Source organism: Monodelphis domestica, chromosome 2, assembly GCF_027887165.1.
Source record: "Monodelphis domestica isolate mMonDom1 chromosome 2, mMonDom1.pri, whole genome shotgun sequence".
In the NCBI taxonomy this organism is placed as follows: domain Eukaryota; kingdom Metazoa; phylum Chordata; class Mammalia; order Didelphimorphia; family Didelphidae; genus Monodelphis; species Monodelphis domestica.
Window position 1 is genome coordinate 278571947 of NC_077228.1, and position 24259 is coordinate 278596205.

Genomic DNA, 24259 nt, shown 5'->3' on the forward strand with positions numbered 1-24259 from the left:
AGAAAATTAGATTTGAAAATCCAGAGATCATTAGTAAGTTTGGATAGAGAAGTTTCAGTTGAGTGATGAGGTTGGAAGCCTAAAGAGTAAGAGAAGTAGATGCAATGAGAATAGAAAATATTTTTTATAAAAATGTATTTTATGAGGATTTATTATCTATCCCTCCTAAGCCCACCCCTCCAAATTAACAATTTTATTAAATCCTCAAAAAACATAATAAATAAAAACAAATTATTGGCTATATATATGAGAACTGATATGTGTACATATTACATATGATAGTATATAATGACAATATACATAGACATGGAATATGTATACACAGACGTGTGTGTATGTTTTTGCATTTTTAGTCCATCACTACTCTGGCAGTAAGTGGGTGGCAGGATTCATCTAAAGTGCTCTCAACCTATGGTTTACAATTGTATTAGTCAGAGCTCTTCCTAAGTTGTTTTTCTCCATAATTTTGTCATTGTGTAAATTGTTCTAATTCTCTTTACTTCACTTTGCATTAGATTATGGAAATCTTCCCAGTTTCCTATGAAATTTTAAATAACTTTTTCTGAGCTTGGTTGAAGAAGGGAAGAAAGATAGAGAACTATAGCTTGAGAGGATGATAGGGTCCACTGCTGAATAAGGATAGAGGGAAGCTTAAGTTTGTTTGAAGGCAGTCGAGAAAGAATTAGTAGAGAAAGATTTGATATTAGAAAAGGAAGATGATGAAGAAGATAGGAGGTGATGAGATCAAGGGCACATTTAGAAGATTTTGTCTTGGCAGAAAGAAGGACCTCTTCATTATCAGGGACTGGGAGAAAGGAGGAGAGGTTGGAAAAGTGCTCTTAAGAGCTTTTGAAATGAAGAGAAGAGGAAACTCAAGTTGATTGGTCTAATTTTTCTCATTAGATTAATGTCACCTTTCTGGACTGGTGGAATAAGTCACAGGACAACAATTTTAATCAGGCGTGGAGGAAGTAGGAGAAGGAAAAGTCCTTGATCGTGGATTTCAATATAGAACTTTGAAGTCAGGAGCTTTAAGCTTCTAGAAGGCAATATAAGAGTACTGAGTGGGTATACCTAGAAAATAAGAGTAAGATTTAGAGAAGCACTGAAAACAAAATTACCCACTTCACAATTTTGCTTATGGCTAATTTCTGAGTATATAATGTTTGGATTTATGTTTGCTTCTCTAGATTCAAACTTAAACATGTATATTAAATTGTTAGCAAAGGATTTTCTACACAGGGACCTTAAAATATGGGTGGTATAAACAATTTGTCATTACCAAAAAAATTTTTAAACCACTGAAGGTTTGCTTCTCTTGTGACTGATAGATGTGGATAGATCGGAAGTCAAGATCACAAAGACTATGGAATCCAAAGATAACTTCATTTCACAGATAAGGAAACTGAGGCAGGCTTAGGGAGATTGTGGGTGCAGGGCTTACCCAAGGTTACACAGGCAGTGTGAGAGGCAGGATTTTAAGACATATTTTCTGAATCCAGGGTCATTGTCCCACACAGCCTCCTCCTTTAGTTGTCAATGAGTGCTCTGGCACATGGGAGAAAATATGATGGGAGATGAAAGTTGAATTGAGCCAGCAGTGGGTACAGATGCTCTTGTGCACATTTCTCAGCAGAGTGTATCTGATGGAGGTAGCATTCAGGCACTGTGATCTCTCCACAGAAAACTCTGCCACCCTCCATGGGTCACAATAGTGGAGCTGTGTCCGGGAGCTGCACAGGGTGCTCCCCTTCATTGAGAAAAGAGAATGAATGCTGACAGAGACCCCTCTGGGCCCAAAGGAAGGCTCCATCAATGAGCTGGATCAAACCCAATAGCTCTTTATTAAACACTTACTGTGCTAGCTATTCTCCCCAATTTCTCCTGGCTGTGCCACCAACACCGACTTACTATACACTCTGACACTTGGTTATTGTTGTTATTCATTTTTGCTTGTGTCCAATTCTTCGTGAGCCCATTTGGGGTTTCCTTGGCAGAGATACTGGAGCAGTTTGCCATTTCCTTCTCTAGCTCATTTGACAGATGAGGAAACTGAGACCAACAGGGTGAAGTGACTCACCCAGGGTCACATGGCTAGTAAGTGTCTGAGGCCAGATTTGAAGATGGGAAAACTCATCTTCCTGACTCTAGGCCTGGCACTCAATCCACCATGCCCCTCGCTGCCCCCAGCTGACATATGGACAGAGAATCAAACCTAATGCGTCATTGTTACATATGATGAAGATCTGTAACAGTAACATTTTGTTTATGTTACAGAATGCAGAACAATCTCTATGGGCCAAGGACAAGAAGTGCATGCTCGTAAACTGGTATCATTGTCAATGCAGCAGGTATGTAGGAAGGAAGAGTCTAGATGCTTTCTATTGTCTCTCCCTCTGCCCGTGCATTTGGACGTCCACTCATAATAATTGTTACTCTGCCTACAAATCTCTGCCTTTAAATATTTCTCTTACATAAACAACATTTGAGAAAACAAGTAGATATGTGCAAATATGGACACAAAATATGTGTCCTTGTGATGTTTTCTATTCTTATGTATTTGTTTAATGAATTTTTAATTGTCCTTGTATGCATTTTGTATGAAGCATTTTAAAACATCAAACCATTTTCTTCTTAACATCTTTGGGGGAAAATACTTGTTTGGTGATTGAAGTTCTGCTTTCTCTTACCACAAAAAGTTATTCAGTTATTATTCTCATCAAAACTTTGGGGACTATTATTCCCAGAGACTCAAATTTAACAGTCTTGGAATTTTATGATACAGCAATGACATATAGCACTTATGAAGTGACAGATGAGGGCAATTAAACTTCAATTTTTATTAGCTTCAGGCATTCATTTTTCATTAAGGATAGTTTCAGGCAAATAAGAAGCACTTGAGAATGCTAAGTTCAAGTATTGATATTACTTTATTAATAACTGCAAGCTAAATAGAATTTTGAACTATAATTCACATAAAGCCTAGTAAATACATAGGACATTAATTCTCTGAAAATGCCCTGGACCTATCATAGCAGTTGAAGAAATCTCGCCATTAAAAAAATAAAATAAAATAAATCCACTGGCTTATTTTTAAACTCTATCTTATAATGCCAATAATAGCACTGGTGCCACATATTCATTGGAATTAATGGCTAGAGAAGGTTTAACGGCCTAAAACATTGCTTTAGATCATCAACCTCTTCTAGCTGGTCTAGCTGGTCATTAATCCCCAGAAAACCCAAAGCCACAATTTTTTTTTGCTTAATTAACTTCAATAAATATCATGTGGAAATAGTTACATATATATGTGTGTGTGTACATATATATAATCTATTCTTACTTAGTGGGCTAAAGTATTCACTTTATAGAACAAGTCTTTAGTTGAATTTTAGACCTCCATTGCTAACATTTCCCCTGACTAAATAAAATATGTTACCTTGATACTTATATCCAGAACTTTCATTTTAACTATGCCTTCTAATAAAACTTCCTGAAGCAGTGTGGTACAGAAGAAAGAGCAATGGATCAGAGGACCTGAGTTCAAATCTTAGCTCTGTCATATCGTCAGTTTATTCAGTCAATAACAGATGGGGTTTGGATTAGATAACCTCTAATGTCCTTTCTGGCTCCAAATAGATGGTCTTATGGTTCTCAATTTTTTATTTCTGACAATGGGGGAAATATTAATGGAATTTCTTAGCATAAAAACCTTGAAAGCCATACATATCTCACACAATGGACAATATTCAAGAAACTGGTCCTTATCAAGTTATTTCTTTGTTTAGGATGTATGGACTTGGCCTGGTTGAATGTGCATTTTAATGTTGTGTAATTTAAAAAGTATGCGATGTTATATCAGAGCAAAAATGGCACTATGACTTGCAATGTTAGCCTTTGCTAGCATAATGCCACTTATAGGTGAATGCTTAATAAATATTATAGATTATGGTGGATTCATAATTATTTGAGTTTAACTCAAGTGACTCCTGATTTTACAGAAGAAATTGTATTTGGGTTCTACTTTCCAAAAAGAAGGAAAAAGTAAAAACACAAAAACAATAAACAACAACTCATCTATCTGTCAAAGAAAGTATAAAAGAAATTGGAAAGGCTTCCTTTGATTCAAATTTTCCCACCAATGCCTATGAGAAATCTTACCTCAGAAGTGGTACCAGAGTGCCTACATTATGCCACATAGCTCACAGATTCTTGATAAGTATGATCTTATTCAGCATGGCAGGGCAGAAAGGTTTTGTAAGGAAGGATACATGGGAAGAAAGTTTAGTGATAAGATTAGGGACACTTGAAGTCTTCCTCCTCTCCCCCATTGGTACACTATGCTCGGGAACAGCATAAAAGTTCAAAGTCCCATGTCTTCTCCCAACTCTGTTTCTTTGCCTGGTTTTCCAGTTTTGTACTATTGTTTTCTAGCATTAATTTACTTGTTCCACAAAAACTTCTTATATTCAAAAGTCCCTGTGTTAGACTTTTGGGGAGAATGCGAAGATGAGTAAAACAAAGCTCCAATTCTCAAGGAGTTTACATCTAGTAGGAGAAATATCAGCTGTACAACTAGACTATGTTGTTTGTTCTTAAATCGTATGTGAGATGGGTTAAGCAGAAGAGAGAACCAGGCTCAGTGCTATAAATGGCCTCCAATTTGAGATTAGTCATTACTTTCTGCCAGTAACTTGTAATTTTCCAAAAACGATGACCAAAGCAAAAGAATATGAATCTGGTGGATCAGATTGTTCAGAGTTTTGTGTGAGGAGTTTACTGGTCTTTCCTCGACCGGCGCTTTTCTTATCTGCTTCAATACTTGGCTTATTGTGAAGAATGAAATGTGAGTTTAGGGTATGGCCATTCTCTCCTGGAATGCCGGAGCTTCAAAGTACCCATTTCCATCGCTAGATGGTGCTCGCACTGTACCACATAACTTGAGCTCTAGCTGTTTTTCTTCCACTCCTCTGCTGGACTAGATAAGGCAGGAAATGGTTTCAAATCCATTTGATTCCGAAGGTTATTAATTCATCAAAGTAACAAAGGAAATGACCATGTGAAAACACAAAATGAATTCTTAAGCCATATGTAGGATGAAAGAATTTACATATCTGGTTTACATAAATGCGATGACTTAGTTTTTATTCTAAACATTTGCCAAAAAGGAGTCACAAACTGTTTTTTGGATGCAGGGCGGCTGGGTATTGCTTCAGAATTGTCACCTTGGTCTAGAGTTCATGGAAGAATTATTAGAAACCCTGCTAACCGTGGAAGCTAATAATGAGACTTTCCGAGTCTGGATAACCACTGAAGCACATGATAAATTTCCAATCACATTGCTACAGGTTAGTTACAAGTCATTTGTAATACATGATAACCATGAGACCATAAGCAAATCATCTTCCTCTCAGTTTCTTCATCTGTAAAATGGTTTTATATCCCCCAAGGAACTGTCCGGAGGAAAGCCTTTGGAAATTTCACAGTACTGTGGAAATGCCATTTGTTGTTACATTGTTCTAATTCTGCAAATGAGTCTGAAGTAATTTGATAAATACAGAATTGTTCAGGGCACTAACCAAATCTGCACTGTAAAAATCATATGCTGTCATCAAGATTATATAGTAAACATTCCCACATGTGAATTATAATGCTAGATGCTGATTTATGGCTTTTTGGCTATATTCAGTTTAATTAGTAGGTACTTGGATGACTTTCAGATAAAGTTATATGTACCATAAATAAGTTGTTTGACTTCTTTTTAATTAGAGTTTTTTGTCTTCTTGTGTGAGTTTTTCACAAGCAAAACTAATACATTTGCTTTTTATGACAGACTTCTATAAAGTTCACTAATGAACCACCCCAAGGAGTACGTGCAGGTTTGAAAAGAACGTTTGCTGGGATTAATCAAGACCTCCTTGACGTTAGCAATTTGCCCATGTGGAAACCGATGCTGTACACTGTGGCATTTTTACACTCCACTGTACAGGTATTCAAAAGCAGCTTCTACATTCACTATATAGCCAATTGAGTCACTGTTAGAGAATATCCTTTAAATGAAGCTAAGTGAATTTGAATCTTTATTAGATGCATTCCCTACCTGTAATATAATTTGTATTTAGATTGTATTGATATTTCCTAGGCTCTTCACTTCTTTAGCAACCAAGTGACATAAAAGTCATCAAATAATTGACCTATTAGATTAGTTGCTCTTTGGTTCTGTTGTCAATGTTGGCAGTTAAATCCTTTTCATATCCTTAATGGACTGTCCTCAGAGACAGACTAACATAATGGCAAAACAGAAAGTGACCCTAACTTCCCCAGATTTGAGGGGCCCCAAAGCTCTATTTTGCTTTTTACAATCTGTTTAATAGAACATATGAAATGTTCAAGTTTCATTTTAAAATTAATTTAATTATAATTACTAGGTAATGACCAATTATTTTGATATTTCATATAGTAATATATGAGGGTTGTGCCTTCTTCTGATTTAGTTGGTTCCCAATACCATTTGTTCTTAACACATTGCTGACCACTCCATACTAAGAAATGCATAACCCTTTTTTGAACAGAGAAGAAAAGAGACCCTCTAACCTATTTATGTCTTCTCTTCTTCTTAAAATCTTGATGAAATACAGAGTAATGTGACTTTCTCAAGAGTCATCCATCCCCCTTCCTTGTTCAGGAAGGTGGTCAATCAATCCCATCCTACACAGAGGTAGCAGAGAATTTGGTTGCCTCCTCTGTAGTCTGTTAAAGCATGTCCTTTCCAGTCATCTCTCCCCTCGGCCAACCCACTTTGTTGGTCTCTATTCTGAGGTCTACAACCAGTACATATCTATAGTCACCATGCTCCCTGATGAGAAGAAAATAAAGCTAATGTTTTCTTGCCTCTTCAAAAATTAAATTTTATTAGGGCCATTACATTTTAAATTGTCTCTTAAGACAGTGTAAACCTATCTGCTAATGATTCATTATAGTAGACCTTAACATATACAAAAATGTATTGTTTAAGTTTGTTATTTGATTATGAATCTGCAAAGAGTATATTTTGTGCTACTATGCCAAATAGTGATAACTCGGTTGTTCCCCCATGCTTATTGGAGGAAGATGTAATATTTCCCCTATGGTAACTATGCAATAATATAGTGTGATGTGAGCAATTATTCTGTGAATCCTGTAGGAAATTTGTAAGGAATTTAGATTGTTAAATCAGGTCCTTCCCTCTTTTCTCATCCCCTCAAATTGCAGAAGTCTATGTTACCTAAGATTACCATTTACTAGTGCTAGTATTCTGAGATTTAATGAACATTTAAATCCATGTTTGACTTAATCATACCTTTGTAATATTATTAATTTTAATCCCATTTCTCTCCTAAATTAGGGATTTTTAATCTTATTTGTGTCATGGATTCCTTTTTTTGGAGTCTAAGGATCTTTTTTCAAAATCTTGCTTATAAATACATAACATAAAATACAAAAGATTGCAAAGGTTACCAAAGAAATGCAGATATCAAAGTTAAAAAAAAAAAGTTCATGGATCTGTTTAAGAAGCCTGGCCCTACACTTTTATCTTCTTAGATTGAATTCTAAGTTGGGAGGCTCGCAATAATCTTTACATCATGGTAGAGATATTCTTTCTGATTTAGACTGTTGCACATTTTATTGATTTTTGTGGTGGCAACAGTGGGTTGGCTGATAAGTATCCACAGGAAAAGGTATATCTCTTTCCTGGCTTGTAACTAGATGGCACAGTGGGTAGAATGCCAGGCCAGAGGTCAGGAAGAGAGCTGAATTCAGATCCAGCCTCAGACATGTTTGCCTTAGATTCTCTTTTTGTAAAATGGAGATAATAACAATACTTCCCTCCCTCCCAGGGCTGTTGTGAAGATCAAATGAGTTATTTGTGAAGACCTTACTTAGCACATGCCCTGGCACCCAGTGAGCACTTAATAAATGCAGTGGGTAGTACAGTGATTTTTCTAAAAACAATTCTTAACATCAATTTCCTCCTTAAAAACTACAATGAATCCCAATTCTTATCAAATAAAGTTGAAATTCTTTATCTTGGCATTCAAAGCCCTTGCCAGTTCCACATCACTTACCTAACGTTATCATTTACTGCCTGCTGATAGAAACCTTTCCAGCAAGAGAGCCCTGGCCTCTGAAAAGACTGTGCTCCTGCCCATGCCATCCTGGTGTTATTCTTCAAGCCCAGAATTCCCTCTCTTTTTCCGGGCCTCCCTCTGGCTCAGGCTCTCTTAGAAGCCACACAGTTTGTATCATCTGAGATTTCTGCTCTGCCCCCGGGGCCTGGCCTGCCCAGGTGACTGGCTCTCCTGCCTCCTGGGCTCAGCCTCCTTCAGTCCTCGGCTCAGCTGTCAGGCGTTCACTCCGGGTCTGCTCTTCCTCCTGGTCCTGCCTGACTCTTCTGGAACTGAGAGCTCGACTTCTCCTATCATGTCAGTCAGAGCAGAGAACGCTGCCCTCCGCTGCTCAGAAGGACTTTGGAACGGGCTCTGGCTCCCGGCTCCCGGCACATTGGCACTCACCGCCTTCTACTTCACACTTCACTTCTCCCATGGAGTCCTTCAGCTCAATGTCTGACTCACTGTGGCGGCTCCTTTTCTTGAACTCCCATAGCAGTCATGTCCTCTGCCACAGCAAATTTAATCCCGTCGCATATTGTTCTCAATTTCATTTATTATTCTTTCCCCATCTGGATTTCTTGTAAACTCCTTGAATGAGTTTATAATATAATAGAAAAACCTTGAGGTTTTACAGCATATATCTTTTATATCTCCATATTGTCGAACAAAATCCTGGGTACTGGTTGAGTTGAATAAAGGAGAAACAGTTACCCAAATAAATTGAGCAAGTCCTTGATTTTGAAATTCAGTTAGATTTATAATACATTAGTGATGAGGAGCATGAGGGGATGGGGTGGGGGCAGGATTCTCTCTGTTAAACTCAGAAGGTAAGTTTTGAGTTCTCCATTTGCTTTTATTGTATAGTCTTAGTCTTTAAAGAGAATGATGGAGGCACTTTTTCTTTTTTTTTAAACCCTTAGTTCCATCTTAGAATCAATACTATGTATTGTTTCCAATGCCCAGGGTCACACAGCTAGGAAGTGTCTGAGGCCAGATTTGATCCCTGGACCTCCTGTCTCTAGTCCTGGTGCTCAATCTATCAAGCCACCTGGCTGCTCCCAAAGGTGCTTTCTGGAATTCTACTCAATCTAACAAGCATTTATTAACTGCCTATTCTGTGGAAGGCACTCTTAGGTCAGTCAATACAAAAACTAAACAAAAGTCAGTAGAAACCAATAAGTAAAGAGTAGCAATGAAGTCATTTGGAAAAGAAAATATAAAATTTAACCTTTCCTCATTATGATCTACAACAACCTTTTTTTGTCTTAAGTGAAAATAAAAAACAACTTGGGAAGAAAAGTTTTAAATGAAAATTGGTAGTAATATAAATGTAATGTAACAAAATAGAGTCATTTTGAGCAATTGTCAAAAATCACATTTTAAGAGATAACTAAATTGCAATTGCTTAGTGCACCTAAATGCTAATGTTTTTTATAAAGTCAATTTAAACAGCTCTAGGAAAGGAAAAATTCTTTTTCCCTCAGTTCCATGTCTAAATGAACAGTCATCTTTTTAAATTGACTCAAGTAAAAGTAATATCTAATTTTCTTCTTCCCTCCCTCTTTCAAATCATTTTTATTTTGCTAAAATAGTTAAGATTCCTTTTTCTTTTTCATTGAGGAAAATAGGGAGTAAAGGACTAATGCTAGGCCATAGGTATTTGCCTACTCCCGTCTCTGTGATCAAATAAATCTGGCTCTGTTCCAGCATCTGGTGACTTGGGGAAGGTTTATATCAGTGTTCCTTGGAGGTCTAGTTTATTTCAGTTCATACCTTAGGTAGGGAAATATCCTTGACACAGATTTGAAGTTAAAATGATGAAGCTTAAATAATATATATTTACATATGATAAAGCCATACCCATTTAGAATCAAACTAGACTCCTCCACTCTGCTCTGTAGTGGCTCTGAACTCCTCCTGTGAATGGGGGCAGAAGATTGAGAGGAGAACACACTGTTCATTTACTCCTCATCAAAAAGTATCTGTCAAGAAAGCATTGTGTGCTCAGCAGTGTGGTAGGAGAGGAGGAAGTTTGTACATTCATTTTAAGGTCATTTAACAGTTTTTCAAACAGTGTTCATTAGGTGATGATTCTCTTCTCTCCAGAATTTCTTAGTAGACAGTGACTTCATTCTCCTCTATAAAAACTTCCTTTTAGTAAATGATAAATGTATAAGGACAGACCTTGAAGTCAGGTTCAAGCCCTGCTTCCAAGACATGAGTAAGTCCCTTAACCTCTGAGCACCCTAGCTCTCTAAGACTCTAAATTACAAACAAATTACAACCAGTTTGCATTGGCAGAGGAGCTCCCATACAATGAAATCACAGATTCAGGCCACCACACCACCAAAATAAATACATTATGATTTAAAATGGTTCAGCTGTGAGTTTTGAACTGTGACACCTAATCTTTTGATTTCTATGAAATAGAGACTAAAATGTTTTTAAAAGCTCCAAATTAACATTCATGCAGGACACACGTCAGAGCTGACCATCTCTAACAATGAACTAAGTGTCTCATGTCATGTTGGGTTTTTTATGCTTATCTTTTGTACATATGGTAGGGCAAGAGCCTTCCTATTTGCACGCTGGACCTGGGTGCATTTATTTAATAAGTAAACAAGTCAGACTCATAAAATGTTTTCTAAATGTTACACAATTGCTTACAGTGGCTATGAAAAGACATAGCTTGTAGAGCCCTGCCGACAGGGTCAGAAAGTCATTGGGCAGTAAAATGTAGGCTTGTGAAAAAGGAGATTATTTCCATTTTGTATCTCTCTCTGTATGCCCAGCTCCTAGTGCTATGCCTGGCACCCAGGAGGAATAGTGCCTTGGAAAAACCTAGGGGCTCTTAAGAGGTAGATTTGGGAAGTTTGTGTATGTTAGGCATGGAGACAGAATCAGGAGAAGAAATACTAAATTTGGGGATCAAAAATAGCATATATGCGACCTAAAATAAGGATTTAATCAGGATGTAGGTAGGAAGAGGAACTGGAATGGTCAATTCTACACCCAGCCTTCATCATTCTCTTCCCCAGTCTACTTTGTGCTTGGAAGAAGAAGGTATGGGGAAAAGGGGAGTGTGGCCAAAGAAATGAAGAGAAGAAACAAGAAGACAAAGGCCAGAGGAACCCTCAGAAGAAGACTCTCTCTACATGTTCAGTATATAGGGAAAGCACTATGTAGTAGTCTCAAGCACTGGGACTACATGTTAATGAGAGGTTTCTGCCAATAATCACTATTAAAAATAATTACATGAGGATCATTTCTAGGCCCATATACACTAGCACAGGAGGTGATGGATGGTAGCATTGAGTCTCATTTGTATGACTGTTCTATATGTCTGAGCCCCAGAAATACCAGTACTAACACTTACACACCATTCAGAAAGATGCTAGAGAACCAGATCAACTGAAGGACCCCTGTCCTATGATATCTAATGACCAGTTCAACTTTCTGTGGATCTTTTCTGCTCTGCCTGTTAAGTTATGGCATCTTACCTAATTAGTAAGCAGAAAGGACAGGCACCAAGGGAGATACTATAGTGTTGTCCATAAAGTAAAAGTTTTGACGGGCATATCATGTTTATATTGCCACTCATTTTTTCTCTCTGTCTCTGTCTCTCTCCCTCTCTTTCCCTCATTCTTCTGTGTCCCTCTCCCCCTCTCTGCCTCTCTTTCTCTGTCTCTCTATTTCTCTATCTCCCTCTGTGCCTCTGTCTTTCTCTCTGTCTCTATCTCTCTCCCTGTCTCTCTCTCTCTCATATATAAGTGAATTATAAAATTACCTAATGGAACTAGTAAAGAGCTAAAATGCCCTTGAATCACATAAGCACTGTTCTTAAAAATGAAAACTATAGACCCTAACAACATTTTAAATTTGAAAATATCCAAAAACCCAATGTACTATAACAAAATGTATTCTTTTGAATCAACAATGGAGTTGAATTCTTTTAAATTCAGAGAAACTGGTTTTTATCCAAGTCACAGTAAATAGTTTTGAGGTCTATTCTTCAGTATTGTTTGGGTACCAAATAACCAAGGAACATTTCTGGTGACATATATATGCACTGTGGTTTATTAAGATTGTGTCAATGTCTTTAGGCATCTCTGATAGCTCTTACTGTTCTCGTTTATTAAATTTCACTCCATTAAGAAGAAACAAACATCAGATTGAAAAAAAAAAAAAGACGTTCCACTGAACATTTGTTTTTCTATTATTTTTTTTTAAGGAACGACGCAAGTTTGGTCCCTTAGGATGGAATATTCCCTATGAGTTCAATTCAGCTGACTTTTCAGCCAGTGTTCAGTTTATACAGAACCACCTTGATGAATGTGATATCAAGAAAGTGAGTAGGTTTTTTTTTTTGTATGTGTTCCTTTTATCCTTAGTAATCTCCAAATCAGCATTTACCAACTCTTTTTAGTTTATAAAATGCCTTTCATCTTGCTAGAACACACCAAGTTGGGAAACGGATTGTCCTTCAACAAATGTCTTGTTTAGCCATTTCTAACCCACTCACTGTCTGTCTCTGTCTCTGTCTCTCTGTCTTTCTGTCTCTCTGTCTCTGTCTCTCTGTCTATCTCTCTCTCTCTCTGTCTGTCTCTCTGTCTCTCTCTCTCTGTCTATCTCTCTCTCTGTCTCTCTGTCTCTCTGTCTATCTCTCTCTCTCTCACACACACACACAGTCTTCTCTTTTCCTTTCACGAAGAGTGTTAAGGGCATGAATCAGGAAAAGGAAATAAAGAAATTGTGAAATCATACTTTTTCTCACCAGATGCCCTACTTGATATAACTTATAGGATATATATATATATACATAAATTAGTACTTCCTATTATAAATTTCCTTTAATAAACAAATAGTAAGCTGATGAAACCATAATGAAAATTTTCATATGACTAAACTCAGTGTTTTCAAAAAGTACAAAACTCCCTATTACTGGCCCCAACTTGCATCCAGTTCAGTATTCCAATATGTTTACAATTATTTCTTTTAGTTGGTTATTTAGTTGGTTATAATTCTATTTTTTTTTAAACATAGGGAGTATCATGGACTACAGTTCGCTATATGATTGGAGAAGTACAATATGGAGGCAGAGTCACAGATGATTTTGACAAACGTCTACTTAATTGCTTTGCTAGAGTAAGTCAATTTAGGAAAAGCCATAAGAATACATTTTTATTGTAGTTACTGTTTAGTTTTTTAATAATATAACTTCTGTTTGTAGCAGATTAATTAATATTTATTTACATTAACATTAGACCAGGATTGCTGAATAAAAGTCAGATTTTTATCTGGACTATAGTTATATTCTGGAAGGGAGCTTCCCTCAATTCTCACTTTTCTAATGAATTGAATTCTATGTTTTATGGATTATTTGTAGTGACCCAGGGCTTCCTCCCTACCACTATTCATCCAAGATTCCTGTTTGTTGACAGATTATCAGGACAAGGCATAGAATTGGTTGAGTTGGGGTGGGAGTGGGGAAATGGAGCCAAATCTTAGAACATTTCAAAAGCAAATGTAAATGCTTCAAGAATTATTGTTTTGGGGGGATTGATTTGATTGAGATTCCCAAACTTTTTACACAGGGGGCCAGTTCACTGTCCCTTAGACCGTTGGAGGGCCGGACTATTAAAAAAAAAAACTATGAACAAATCCCTATGCACACTGCAAATTTCTTATTTTAAAGTAAAATTTAAAAATGGGAACAAATACAGTATTTAAAATAAAGAACAAGTAAATTGAAATCAATAAACTGACCAGTATTTCAATGGAAATTATGGGCCTGCTTTTGGCTAATGAAATAGTCAATGTCCAGTTCCATATTTGTCATTGCTAGCCATAACAAGTTCCGGAAGTGCAGAGGGGGCTGGATAAATGGCCTCAGGGGGTGCATGTGGCCTGAGGGCCGTAGTTTGGGGACCCCTGTTTTAGACTACATGGGTAATATTTAGTCTTAGGAAAAATGAATTCCTCTGTGAGTGGATGATTCTAAATACAGTTAAACTTTAATTAACCAGAATATTCCAAGAGTATCATGTTTTGTTTAATTGAAGATTTTCCAGGAAGGTATATTTATTTTAACTTTTCCTTTATGAAAAACTTTTCTAGACAATTTAGAACTATTATAATAATATAAACAGAAACAATGTTAAAAGACAGCTCAACTCAGATTCATTACAATGGCCCATCTTGGCCTTGTTTTCCTCCTTTTCATAAAAAAGGTGGAGATCTACAAGAGTAAAATGTTGCATATGCTGTCAGACTAAATCATTTGATAGGCAAGTTTTGCTTAACTGTTCAGGTTCAAGAGAGAATTCAGTGGCGGTGGGGAGGGGGATATCAGGAAATGGTTGTTTTATCAAAAAACAAGAAACAAAAGGATTTTTTTAAAAAAGAAAGTCAGCTTAGTTTGAAATTCACTTGTTTACTTCTGTAGACAATCGTATATAATAAATAACTGAAAGAGCACATCTGGGTTTCCAGATGTCTAATTTCTAAGCCAACCTCTGCAATTAACTAGCAGTATAGTTTTAGACAGGTTACTTTACTTCTCAAGGCCTCAAGGATCTGACCTGTAAATCAAGGGAGTTTGATTATCTACATTCTCTTTCAGGGAAGTATGATCATCCTTAGGTATTTGTATCTGTCGCATTTTTCATTCCTACTAATTCTATCCAAGTCTGGGCTTTTATTATCTCATTACTAGATTTGTGTAATGGTTTCCCTCTTTGCTCTCTGGTCTTCAAATGCATCCTACATACTAATGCCAGATTAGCCTTCCTAATTCATAGAGCTGAGCATCATAAACTCCTTCAGTGGCTCTATATTACCTACAGAATTAAATCCAGTTTTCTAAAGTTAACATTCAATCACTCAGCAAGCATTTATTAAGCACCAATGATATTTATGAAGTTGGAGATGCAAAAATGAAAATGAAATAGCCCTTACCCTCAAGGATCTTATATTCTATCAGCGGAACAACATGCTCACACAAATACACACAAAATAAATGCAAGGTAATTTAAAAGGGGAAGGACACATGAAAGAGGTGCCATTTGAACTGAACTCAATCAGATCCCTACAAATCCCTTCAGCTTTTACTTTCCATTACTTCTCTACATGAAACCCTCTGTAGTAAAGCTGATCTACTCTTCGTCCTCGTCTCATGCCATGCCTAGACCACACCCTAATCCCCTACCTTTGCCCATGCTGCTACACAACTAGAATCTCTTCATTTATCTACCTACCTACCCCTCTAAGTTTGAGACTCAGACCAAACCCTAGCTCTCTCACAAAAGTCTTGACCAGTGACCATTCCTCCATCTGAGATCCTGTTGAAGTTATGGCCTCTCATTTGACACCCAGAATGTTGCTATATTTTATTGTTATAATCTTATGTATATATTCTCTCTGCCCAGGGAGATTTCAAGCCTTTCAAGGTTAAGGATCATTTCTGATATGCCTCTTTGCACTTAGCATGGTGTTATAAATAGCTGATAATCTATGAATTTTTCTTAGTGATCATAATTTAATCTTTTTAATTGAGTATCTTATGTTTCAGAGCAATCAATTTGAAACTAATTTATTATTATATAGTACTGTAGGACTGTGGTTTGAGATAAATCTGTACAGCTCCCAAGACTTACCCTTGAAGCAGAATGGTATAAAGAGGGAATTGTACCAGTATTATTTATATTAGCAAACAAGTTAGGAACAAAATACAGGTATCTCCTCTATAGCAAGACTTTCCCCATCACAATTTCAATATGAGTCAGCATAAAAAATTAAATGGGAATTTTGAGGAGTTTTACTGAAGCTGCAGATGACACACCAGGCCAGCAGAAAATGTAAAAAAAAAAAGTTTAGGAACTCAGAAATGCAAATATGTATAATATTAGATAATATTTAATTAATACAATACAGTACTATAAACACCCATAAAAGAAAGAGAAAAAATTCAGAATTCTTCTCTGGTATGAAGAGAGGGCTAAAAGTTTTATATGGATTTTCCAACTTATGGGAGTTCTACACCCCTAACCCTTGTAATCTAGAAGTATTAACTTGTATATGTCCCATGAATAGGGAATGACTGAGAAAATTGTGGCATAATAATATAATTGAATATTATTGTACTGCAAAAAGAATGCAGATATTAAGCATTCAGAGAAACATTTGAAGAATTGTATGAATCATTTTAAATTAATCAAAATGAATTAGTCAAAATCAAATGTATCAAAAAGTATTTATTAAGTGCCTACTTTGTGATAGTTAAGGAGACCCTAAAGTGACAAAAAGAAAAAAAAAACAGAACCAAAGGGATATATACATACATACATACATACATAACATATATACATATATATATATATATATATATTTATACACACACATCTACATACCCTTCAGAATACCTACTATGTGAAAGGCCCTAAACTGGGTGATGGATGAGATTTAAAAAAAAAAAACTCAAAATTTAAAAAATTCCCCAATGAGATGCTGAGTTATAGAGTCAAAGTTCAGCAAAGGCTTATAATCTTTCAGAATAGACACTAACTCTAAGAAGAAGGGAAGAGAGAATGAAAAGCAGTGTTTGGAGGGTCACTAGGAAAGTATCACTAACAAAATCAGACTCTGGGTACATCTCTGTGAAGTTTCTGCTCCACCGTTTCCACATGCATACCCAAGAAGAATAGACGAGGGACTGGAAGTTGCTATAGAGGTCACAGCTGTCACGCTTGTTACTGCACCTATAGCGGCATCACTTTTCCATCCTTTCAGACATTAGGTGGCCCATTTCAGATTTCCTCCACGCTATTCACAGTATACTAGCACCTATACAAGGAAAGCTATGCAAATAAGCAGACTCCCCAGAGCAGCCCTCTGCCACAAAGAGGTCTTGCTTGACTCTCTTGCTCTTCCTTGTTCCAAAGCAGTCAGCTCTGCTTTTACAGTCTAACACCGACCCAGTAGTTCAGACTTTGTAGTTTCCCATGCTGCTCATAGTCAACCAGCAAACTTGGAGTGAGGCTGCTGCCCTTCTTAGATTTATTGTCTTACAAATACGTGCTTTGTCTTCTAGGTTTTCTCCAGCTTAGTACTTAGAGTGAGTCATCCATTGTACTGATACCTTTGCTCCTTCTTTTTTCTTCACTATTCCCCACACCACCGGGAAAATCTTTCTGTAAAGGTTTAAAACTCTTATCAGAAATCTGACTTGTTGGGTATTTATGCCAAGAGACCAGATAGCAGCCTTCAAGTAGTCTTTAGCAAATTTTATTTGGCTGTCCATTGTCAAGACATATATTGAAATATATGAACAAGAGCATTAGAAAAGAAATTAAGGAAGATAAATATGGAACCTGAAAACAACCAACAGAAAACAGGACATTTTAAATGATTAAACACATGTCAGTAACTGTCACTCTATTCAATAATGTTAACTCCACCCTAAAGATACATATATTGATTTAATATAAGAGACTCAGCGTCCTTCTTTCTCAGACCTTTTTGACTCCCTGTACTTTGCTTATAATAAGAATTTATTGATGTTATTATTGTCCTTGGCTATATGGTTGTGGTTAATATGTAGACTATTTGGCTCAGCTTTCTTTGCTCTAATTGTTTTAGATATACATATATATATTCTTATGTTTCTATTAATTCTTTGCATTAATAATTTCTTATGGCATAATAATATTCCATTACAGTTATATAATCTGTTCAATCATTCCACAATTAATAGATGCCTGGTTTTGTTTCCTTTTTTATTTCATAACTATTACAAATAGTACTGCTAGGAATTTTTTGCTTCCGATTGTTCTCTTATTTCCTGTCAATAACCTCTTCAGGGTAGAGGCCTGGTAGAAGAACTACTAGGGTCAAAGGTCATGCTCATCTTTGTAACTCTTATTATACAGCTCCATAAATTTTCAGTTATTTGAAGGACTGCCCTATGGAAGACTGGCAGAGCTAGAAGCAATAGGCAGAAGTTGCAGCAACACAGATCTGGGTTTGAGGGGAGCAAAAACTTCTTGACAGAAATGGGCAGCATTAGTACATAGTTTTCACTCATTGGAGAACTTCAAGCAAAGATTGGATAACTAGTTGCCAGTAGTGTTTTAGAAAGGGTTTATGATCATGTACAGACTGGCCTGGATGGTCTCTGGAATCTCTTCTACAGGAAGGAACCCTTTGATTCTATCACACTGATTCTGTAACTTCATAAAAGTAGATCTACTTGCAATTTTTAGGAAAAGTTCATTCATACAAAACTTGTGTTTATAGGCAACAAATCAGTCAGTTAATAAATTAAACATCTACTCCGTGCCAGGCACTGTACTAAACACTAAATGTACAAAATAGGCAAAAGATAACCCCTGCCCTCAAGGTGCTCATTCTCTAATGAGGGAAATACCAAGCAAACAAATATATTCAAAGAAAATTATATACAGAACAAATACGAAGTAATAAAAAGAGGGAAGGCTCTAGAATTAAGAGAGGTTGAGAAAGATGGAATTTTCCTTTAGTTAAAGGATACCAGAAAAGTGAAGAAGAGTGTTCCAGGAATAGGAGACAGACAGAGAGAATGTTCAGAGTAAGAGATGGAGTATGTTGTTTCTAGATCAGCTGGGACACCAATGTCATTGAATCAAGTATATGACAAGAAGTAAAGTGTCAATAAGACTGGAAAGGAAGTAGAGAAATAGGTTTCGAAGGACTTTTAATGCCCAAATGGAGCATTTTGCATTTGACCTTTGAGGAAACAGGGAGTCATTAGAGTTTCTTGAGTGGGGGCAGGGGGTAATATGGTTAGTGTGTTTTAGGAAAATCATTTTAGTGGCTCAGTGGGGCATCGATTGAAGCAGAGATAATTGAGGCAGGCTGACCCACTGCCAAGAACCTGCCTGCCCTAGAGGAGTGGCAGTGTTAGTGGACAGAAAGGGGTGTAGTGGAGAGATGTTGCAAAGGTGAAAACAACAGCTTTGCCACAGCATGGATGATGACTCCTTGGTTGGGAGTTTGAGGAACTGCGAGGATGCTGTTGCCCCTTATAGTAACAGAGAAGGTAGGAGGAAGAGGGGGTATAGGCATATGAAAAAATATATATCTATATATATTGGGGCAAATTAGAGGCAGTTGGTACAGCAGAAAGAGCATTGACCTTGGGTTCCCAGGACCTTAGTTTGATTCCCATTTCTGACATTTACTGTGTGACCTTTAGAGTCACTGAACTTCTCTGAGCCTCTATAAAATGGAAGAATTGGACCAAATGAGCTCCAGAGACCCTCTCAGCTCTAGGTCTATATTCCAATGAGCAATGCTGTTGGCTACATTTCCTGTTTGAGGAGAGGGGTTTGAAAAATATTTTAAAAGGAATATGAAGTCTTCTTTCAATCTCATCATTAGAAAATGGACTTTTCAAAGGAGGAATGTCTTCCAGATGCCTACTAGTGGATTACGTGGTAACATATTTTCTCACTATACAGCCCTACTCTGATAGTTGGATAGAACAATGACTATCCTCAGATAGTTTTCCTGTTTTGTGCAACTCCTTCATTGAACTCTGACAACATTTTCTACTTTTATTATTTTTTCCATTTGAATTAGTTTATTGGTCAATTTAGAACATTATTCCTTGGTTACAATAATCATATGATTTCTCTCCAACCCCTCCACCCATCCTTCCCACAGCCAATGTGCAATTTCATTGGGTATTACTTGTGTCCTTGGTCAGAACCTATTTCCATGTTGTTGGTGTTTGCACTAGGATGTTCATTTAGAGTCTACATCACGAACCATATTCCTTCCACCCATGTATTCAAGCAGTTGTTTTTATTCGGTGTTTTTATGTCCACAGTATTTCCTCTGAATGTAGATAGTGGTTTTTCGCTTAGATTCCTCCAAGTTGTTCAGGATCACTGCATTGCCACTAATGGAGAAGTCCATTACATTCGATTGTACTACAGTGTATCAGTCTCTGTGTACAATATTCTCCTGCTTCTGTTCCTCTCACTCTGCATCAATTCCTGGAGGTCGTTCCAGTTCCCATGGAATTCCTCCAGTTTATTATTTCCCTGAGCACAATAGTATTCCATCACCAACATATACCACAATTTGTTCAGCCATTCCTCAATTGAAGGGCATCCCCTCATTTTCCAATTTTTTGCCACCACAAAGAACACAAATATGAATATTTTTGTACATGTCTGTTTCCTTATTACCTCTTTGAGGTAAAAACCCAGCAATGCTATGGCTGGATCAAAGGGCAGACAGTCTTTTATCACCCTTTGGGCATAGTCCCAAATTGCCCTCCAGAATGGTTGGATCAATTCAGAATTCCACCAGCAATGCATTAATGTCCCAACTTTGCCACATCCCATCCAGCATTCATTACTTTCCTTTGCTGTCATGTTAGCCAATCTGCTGGGTGTGAGGTGATACCTCAGAGTTGATTTGATTTGCATTTCTATGATTATAAGAGAATTTAGAACATTTTTCATGTACTTATTAATAGTTTTGATTTATTTAACTGAAAATTGCCTATTTGTGTCTCTTGTCCATTTATCAATTGGAGAATGGCTTGATTTTTGTGTACAATTGTTTTAGCCCTTTATAAATTTGAGTAATTAGACCTTTGTCAAAGATTTTTGTAATGAAGATTGTTTCCCAATATGTTGCTTCCCTTCTAATTTTGGATACATTCGTTTTGTTTGTAGAAAAACTTTTTAATTTGATGTAATCAAAATTATTGATTTTACATTTTGTGATTTTTTTTTCTAGCTCTTGCTTGGTTTTAAAGTCTTTCCTTTCCCAAAGATCTGACAAGTATGCTATTCTCTGCTTGCCTAATTTGCTTATAGTTTCCTTCTTTATATTCAGGTCATTCACTCATTCTGAATTTATCTTGGTGTAGGGTGTGAGATGTTGATCCAAACCTAATCACTCCCATACTGTCTTCTAATTTTCCCAACAGTTTTTATCAAATAGTGGGTTTTGGTCTCAAAAATCTGGGATCTTTGAACTTATCATAGCCTGCGTTGCTGAGGTCATTTACCCCTAGTCTATTCCACTGATCATCCTTTCTTTCTCTTAGCCAGTACCAAATTGTTTTGATGACCACTGCTTTATAGTATAGTTTAAGATCTAGGACTGCAACTTCTCCTTCCTTTGCATTATTTTTCATGATTTCCCTGGATATCCTTGATCTTTTGTTCTTCCAAATGAACTTTGTTATTTTTTTTCTAATTCAGTAAAAAAGTTTTTTTTTTTGGTATATCAATGGGTATGGCAATAAATAAGTAAATTAATTTGGGCAGGATTGTCATTTTTATGATGTTAGCTCGTCCTACCCACCAGCAATCAATGTTTTTCCAATTGTTTAGATCTAGTTTTAATTGTGTGGAGAGTGTTTTGTAGTTGTGTTCATATAGTTCCCGTATTTGTCTCAGCAGATAGATTCCTAAGTATTTTATATTGTCTCGGATGACTTTAAATGGAATTTCTCTTTCTAATTCTTGTTGCTGAAATGGGTTGGAGATATATAGAAATGCTGATGACTTAAGTGGGTTTATTTTGTATACTACAACTTTGCTAAAGTTGTTGATTATTTCAACTAGCTTTTTGGTTGATTCTCTAGGATTCTTTAAGTAGACCACCATATCATCCACAAAGAGTGATAGCTTGGTCTCCTCATTGCCAATTTTAATACCTTCAATTTCTTTTTCTTCTCTAATTGCTACTGCTGGTGTTTCTAGTACAATGTTAAATAATAGAGGTGATAATAGACATCCTTGTTTCACTCCTGATCTTACTGGGAAGGCTTCTAGTTTATCCCCATTGCATATGATGTTTACTGATGATTTTAGATATATGCTGTTTATTATTTTTAAGAAAGGCCCTTCTCTTTCTATACTTTCTAGTGTTGTCAATAGGAATGGGTGTTGTATTTTATCAAAGGCTTTTTCTGCATCTATTGTGATAATCATGTGATTTTTGTCAGTTTGCTTGTTAATATGGTCAATTATGTGGATGGTTTTCCTAATATTGAACTACCCTTGCATTCCTGGTATGAATCCTACCTGACCATAGTGAATAACCCTTGTGATGACTTGCTGGAGTCTTTTTGCTTCATTTAAGTATCCTATTTAAGATTTTTGCATCTATATTCACTAAGGAGATTGGTCTATAGTTTTCTTTCTCTGTTTTTGACCTGCCTGGTTTTGGCTTCAGTACAATAGTTGTGTCATAAAATGAATTTGGTAGAACTCCTTTGCTTATTCTGTCAAATAGTTTATATAATATTGGGATTAGTGGTTCTTTGAATGTTTGACAGAATTTATTTATGAATCCATCTGGACCCTGGGGATTTTTTGTTAGGGAGTTCTTTGATGGCTTGTTCAATTTCTTTTTCTAATATGGGGTTGTTTAGGTAATCTATTTCTTCCTCTGTTAGTCTAGGCAATTTATATTTTTGTAAGTATTCATCCATATCACCTATATTGCCATACTTGTTGCCATATAATTGGGCATAATATTTTTTAATTTCCTTTTAATTTTTTAATTTTTAATTTTTAATTATTTATAATTATAAATATATATTTTATATATAAATAAATATAAGAAATTTAAAAATAAAATAAATAAAAATTAAAATTTTAATTTCCTCTTCATTAGAGGTGAGGTCTCCCTTTTTATCTTGGATACTGTCAATTTGGTTTACTTCTTTCCTTTTTTTAATTAGACTGACCAGTACTTTGTCTATTTTATTTGGTTTTTCAAAGTACCAGCTTCTAGTCTGATTTATTAAATCAATAGTTCTTAAGGACTTTCAATTTTATTAATTTCTCCTTTGATTTTTAGGATCTCTAATTTAGTTTTCATCTGAGGATTTTTAATTTGTTCACTTTCTACTTTTTTAATTTGCATGCCCAATTCATTGACCTCTGCCCTCATTAATTTGCTAATTAGTACTGAGTACTGCATTGGCTGCATCCCATAGGTTTTGAAAGAATGTCTCATCATTGTCATTTTCTTCATTGAAATTATTAATTGTTTCTATGATTTTTTCTTTAGGTCAGTCCCCCTAGTCCCCTTCCTTGATATGCTTCCCTTTCTAGCCCCTCCCTTTTTATGCTTCCTTCCCCATCCCCCTCTCTTTCCCTTCCTTTTTATACTCCCTCCCTCCTCTCCCTCCTTGATTTTCCTTTCTTTCTTACCCTGTTGGATAAGATAGAATCCAGGATCCCACTGGATCTAGATGTTCTTCCCTCTCAGATTTAATTTCACTGAGAGCAAAGTTTAAGTAATTCCACTTCACTCTCTCTTCCTCTCCTACTCATATGAGAGTTCTTCCCCTTCCCTTCCCATGTGTATCTTTGTATGGGAAAGATTATTCTATTTAGTCCCCCCCCATTTCTTGAAGTAAATGTTAGTATTATTGATGATTCCCCCCCTCCCTTTTTCTTTCTTTGCCCCTCCTTTCACCAAATCTTCTTGATGCCCCAATCTTTCCCTATGCATGATTCTTCTAACTACTCTCATAATGCATACAATTTCTTAGTTACACAATACATTTTCCCCACCTATTAATATATATAATTTGATATAAATGTAGTCCTTATAGAAGAGAGTTTGACTTAAAGAAAAAGATAAGATTAATCTCCCTTTCCCTTTCTTTCATATTTACCTTTTCATGTTTCTCTTGCTTTCTATGATTGTATATCAAATTTTCCACTAAGTTCTGGTCTTTTCTTAGCAAATGCTTGGAAATCTTCTATTTTGTTGAATGCCCATACTTTCCCCTGTTAAGTATATAGTCAGTTTTGCTGGGTAGTTGATTCTTGGTTGGAGACCCAGCTGTCTTGCCTTTCTAAATATCATGTTCCATGCTTTGCGGTCTCTTAGTGTGCTAGCCTCTAAGTCCTGTGTGATCCTTATGGGAGCCCCCAAATATCTGAAGCTCCTTTTCTTGGCTTCTTATAGGATTTTCTCCTTTTCTTGGAAGCTCTTGAATTTGGTGATTACATTCCTGGGGATTGTCTTTTGGGGATTTAGTATAGAGGGTGTTCTATGAACCCGTTCTATTTCTATTTTGCCACCTT

At 36.3% G+C, this 24259-nt stretch overlaps 1 protein-coding gene across 2 annotated transcripts in view; it reads left to right on the plus strand.

The window, feature by feature from the left end:
* DNAH8 (dynein axonemal heavy chain 8) overlaps positions 1–24259 on the plus strand; it is a 491513-nt gene that overhangs the window by 427767 nt on the left and 39487 nt on the right. For both annotated transcript variants that reach the window (XM_016431041.2, XM_016431044.2), the window contains 5 exons: positions 2278–2351; positions 5196–5348; positions 5834–5989; positions 12382–12498; positions 13194–13295. In XM_016431041.2, the coding sequence (XP_016286527.1) occupies positions 2278–2351; positions 5196–5348; positions 5834–5989; positions 12382–12498; positions 13194–13295 (602 nt within the window). The remainder of the gene's footprint in view (positions 1–2277; positions 2352–5195; positions 5349–5833; positions 5990–12381; positions 12499–13193; positions 13296–24259) is intronic.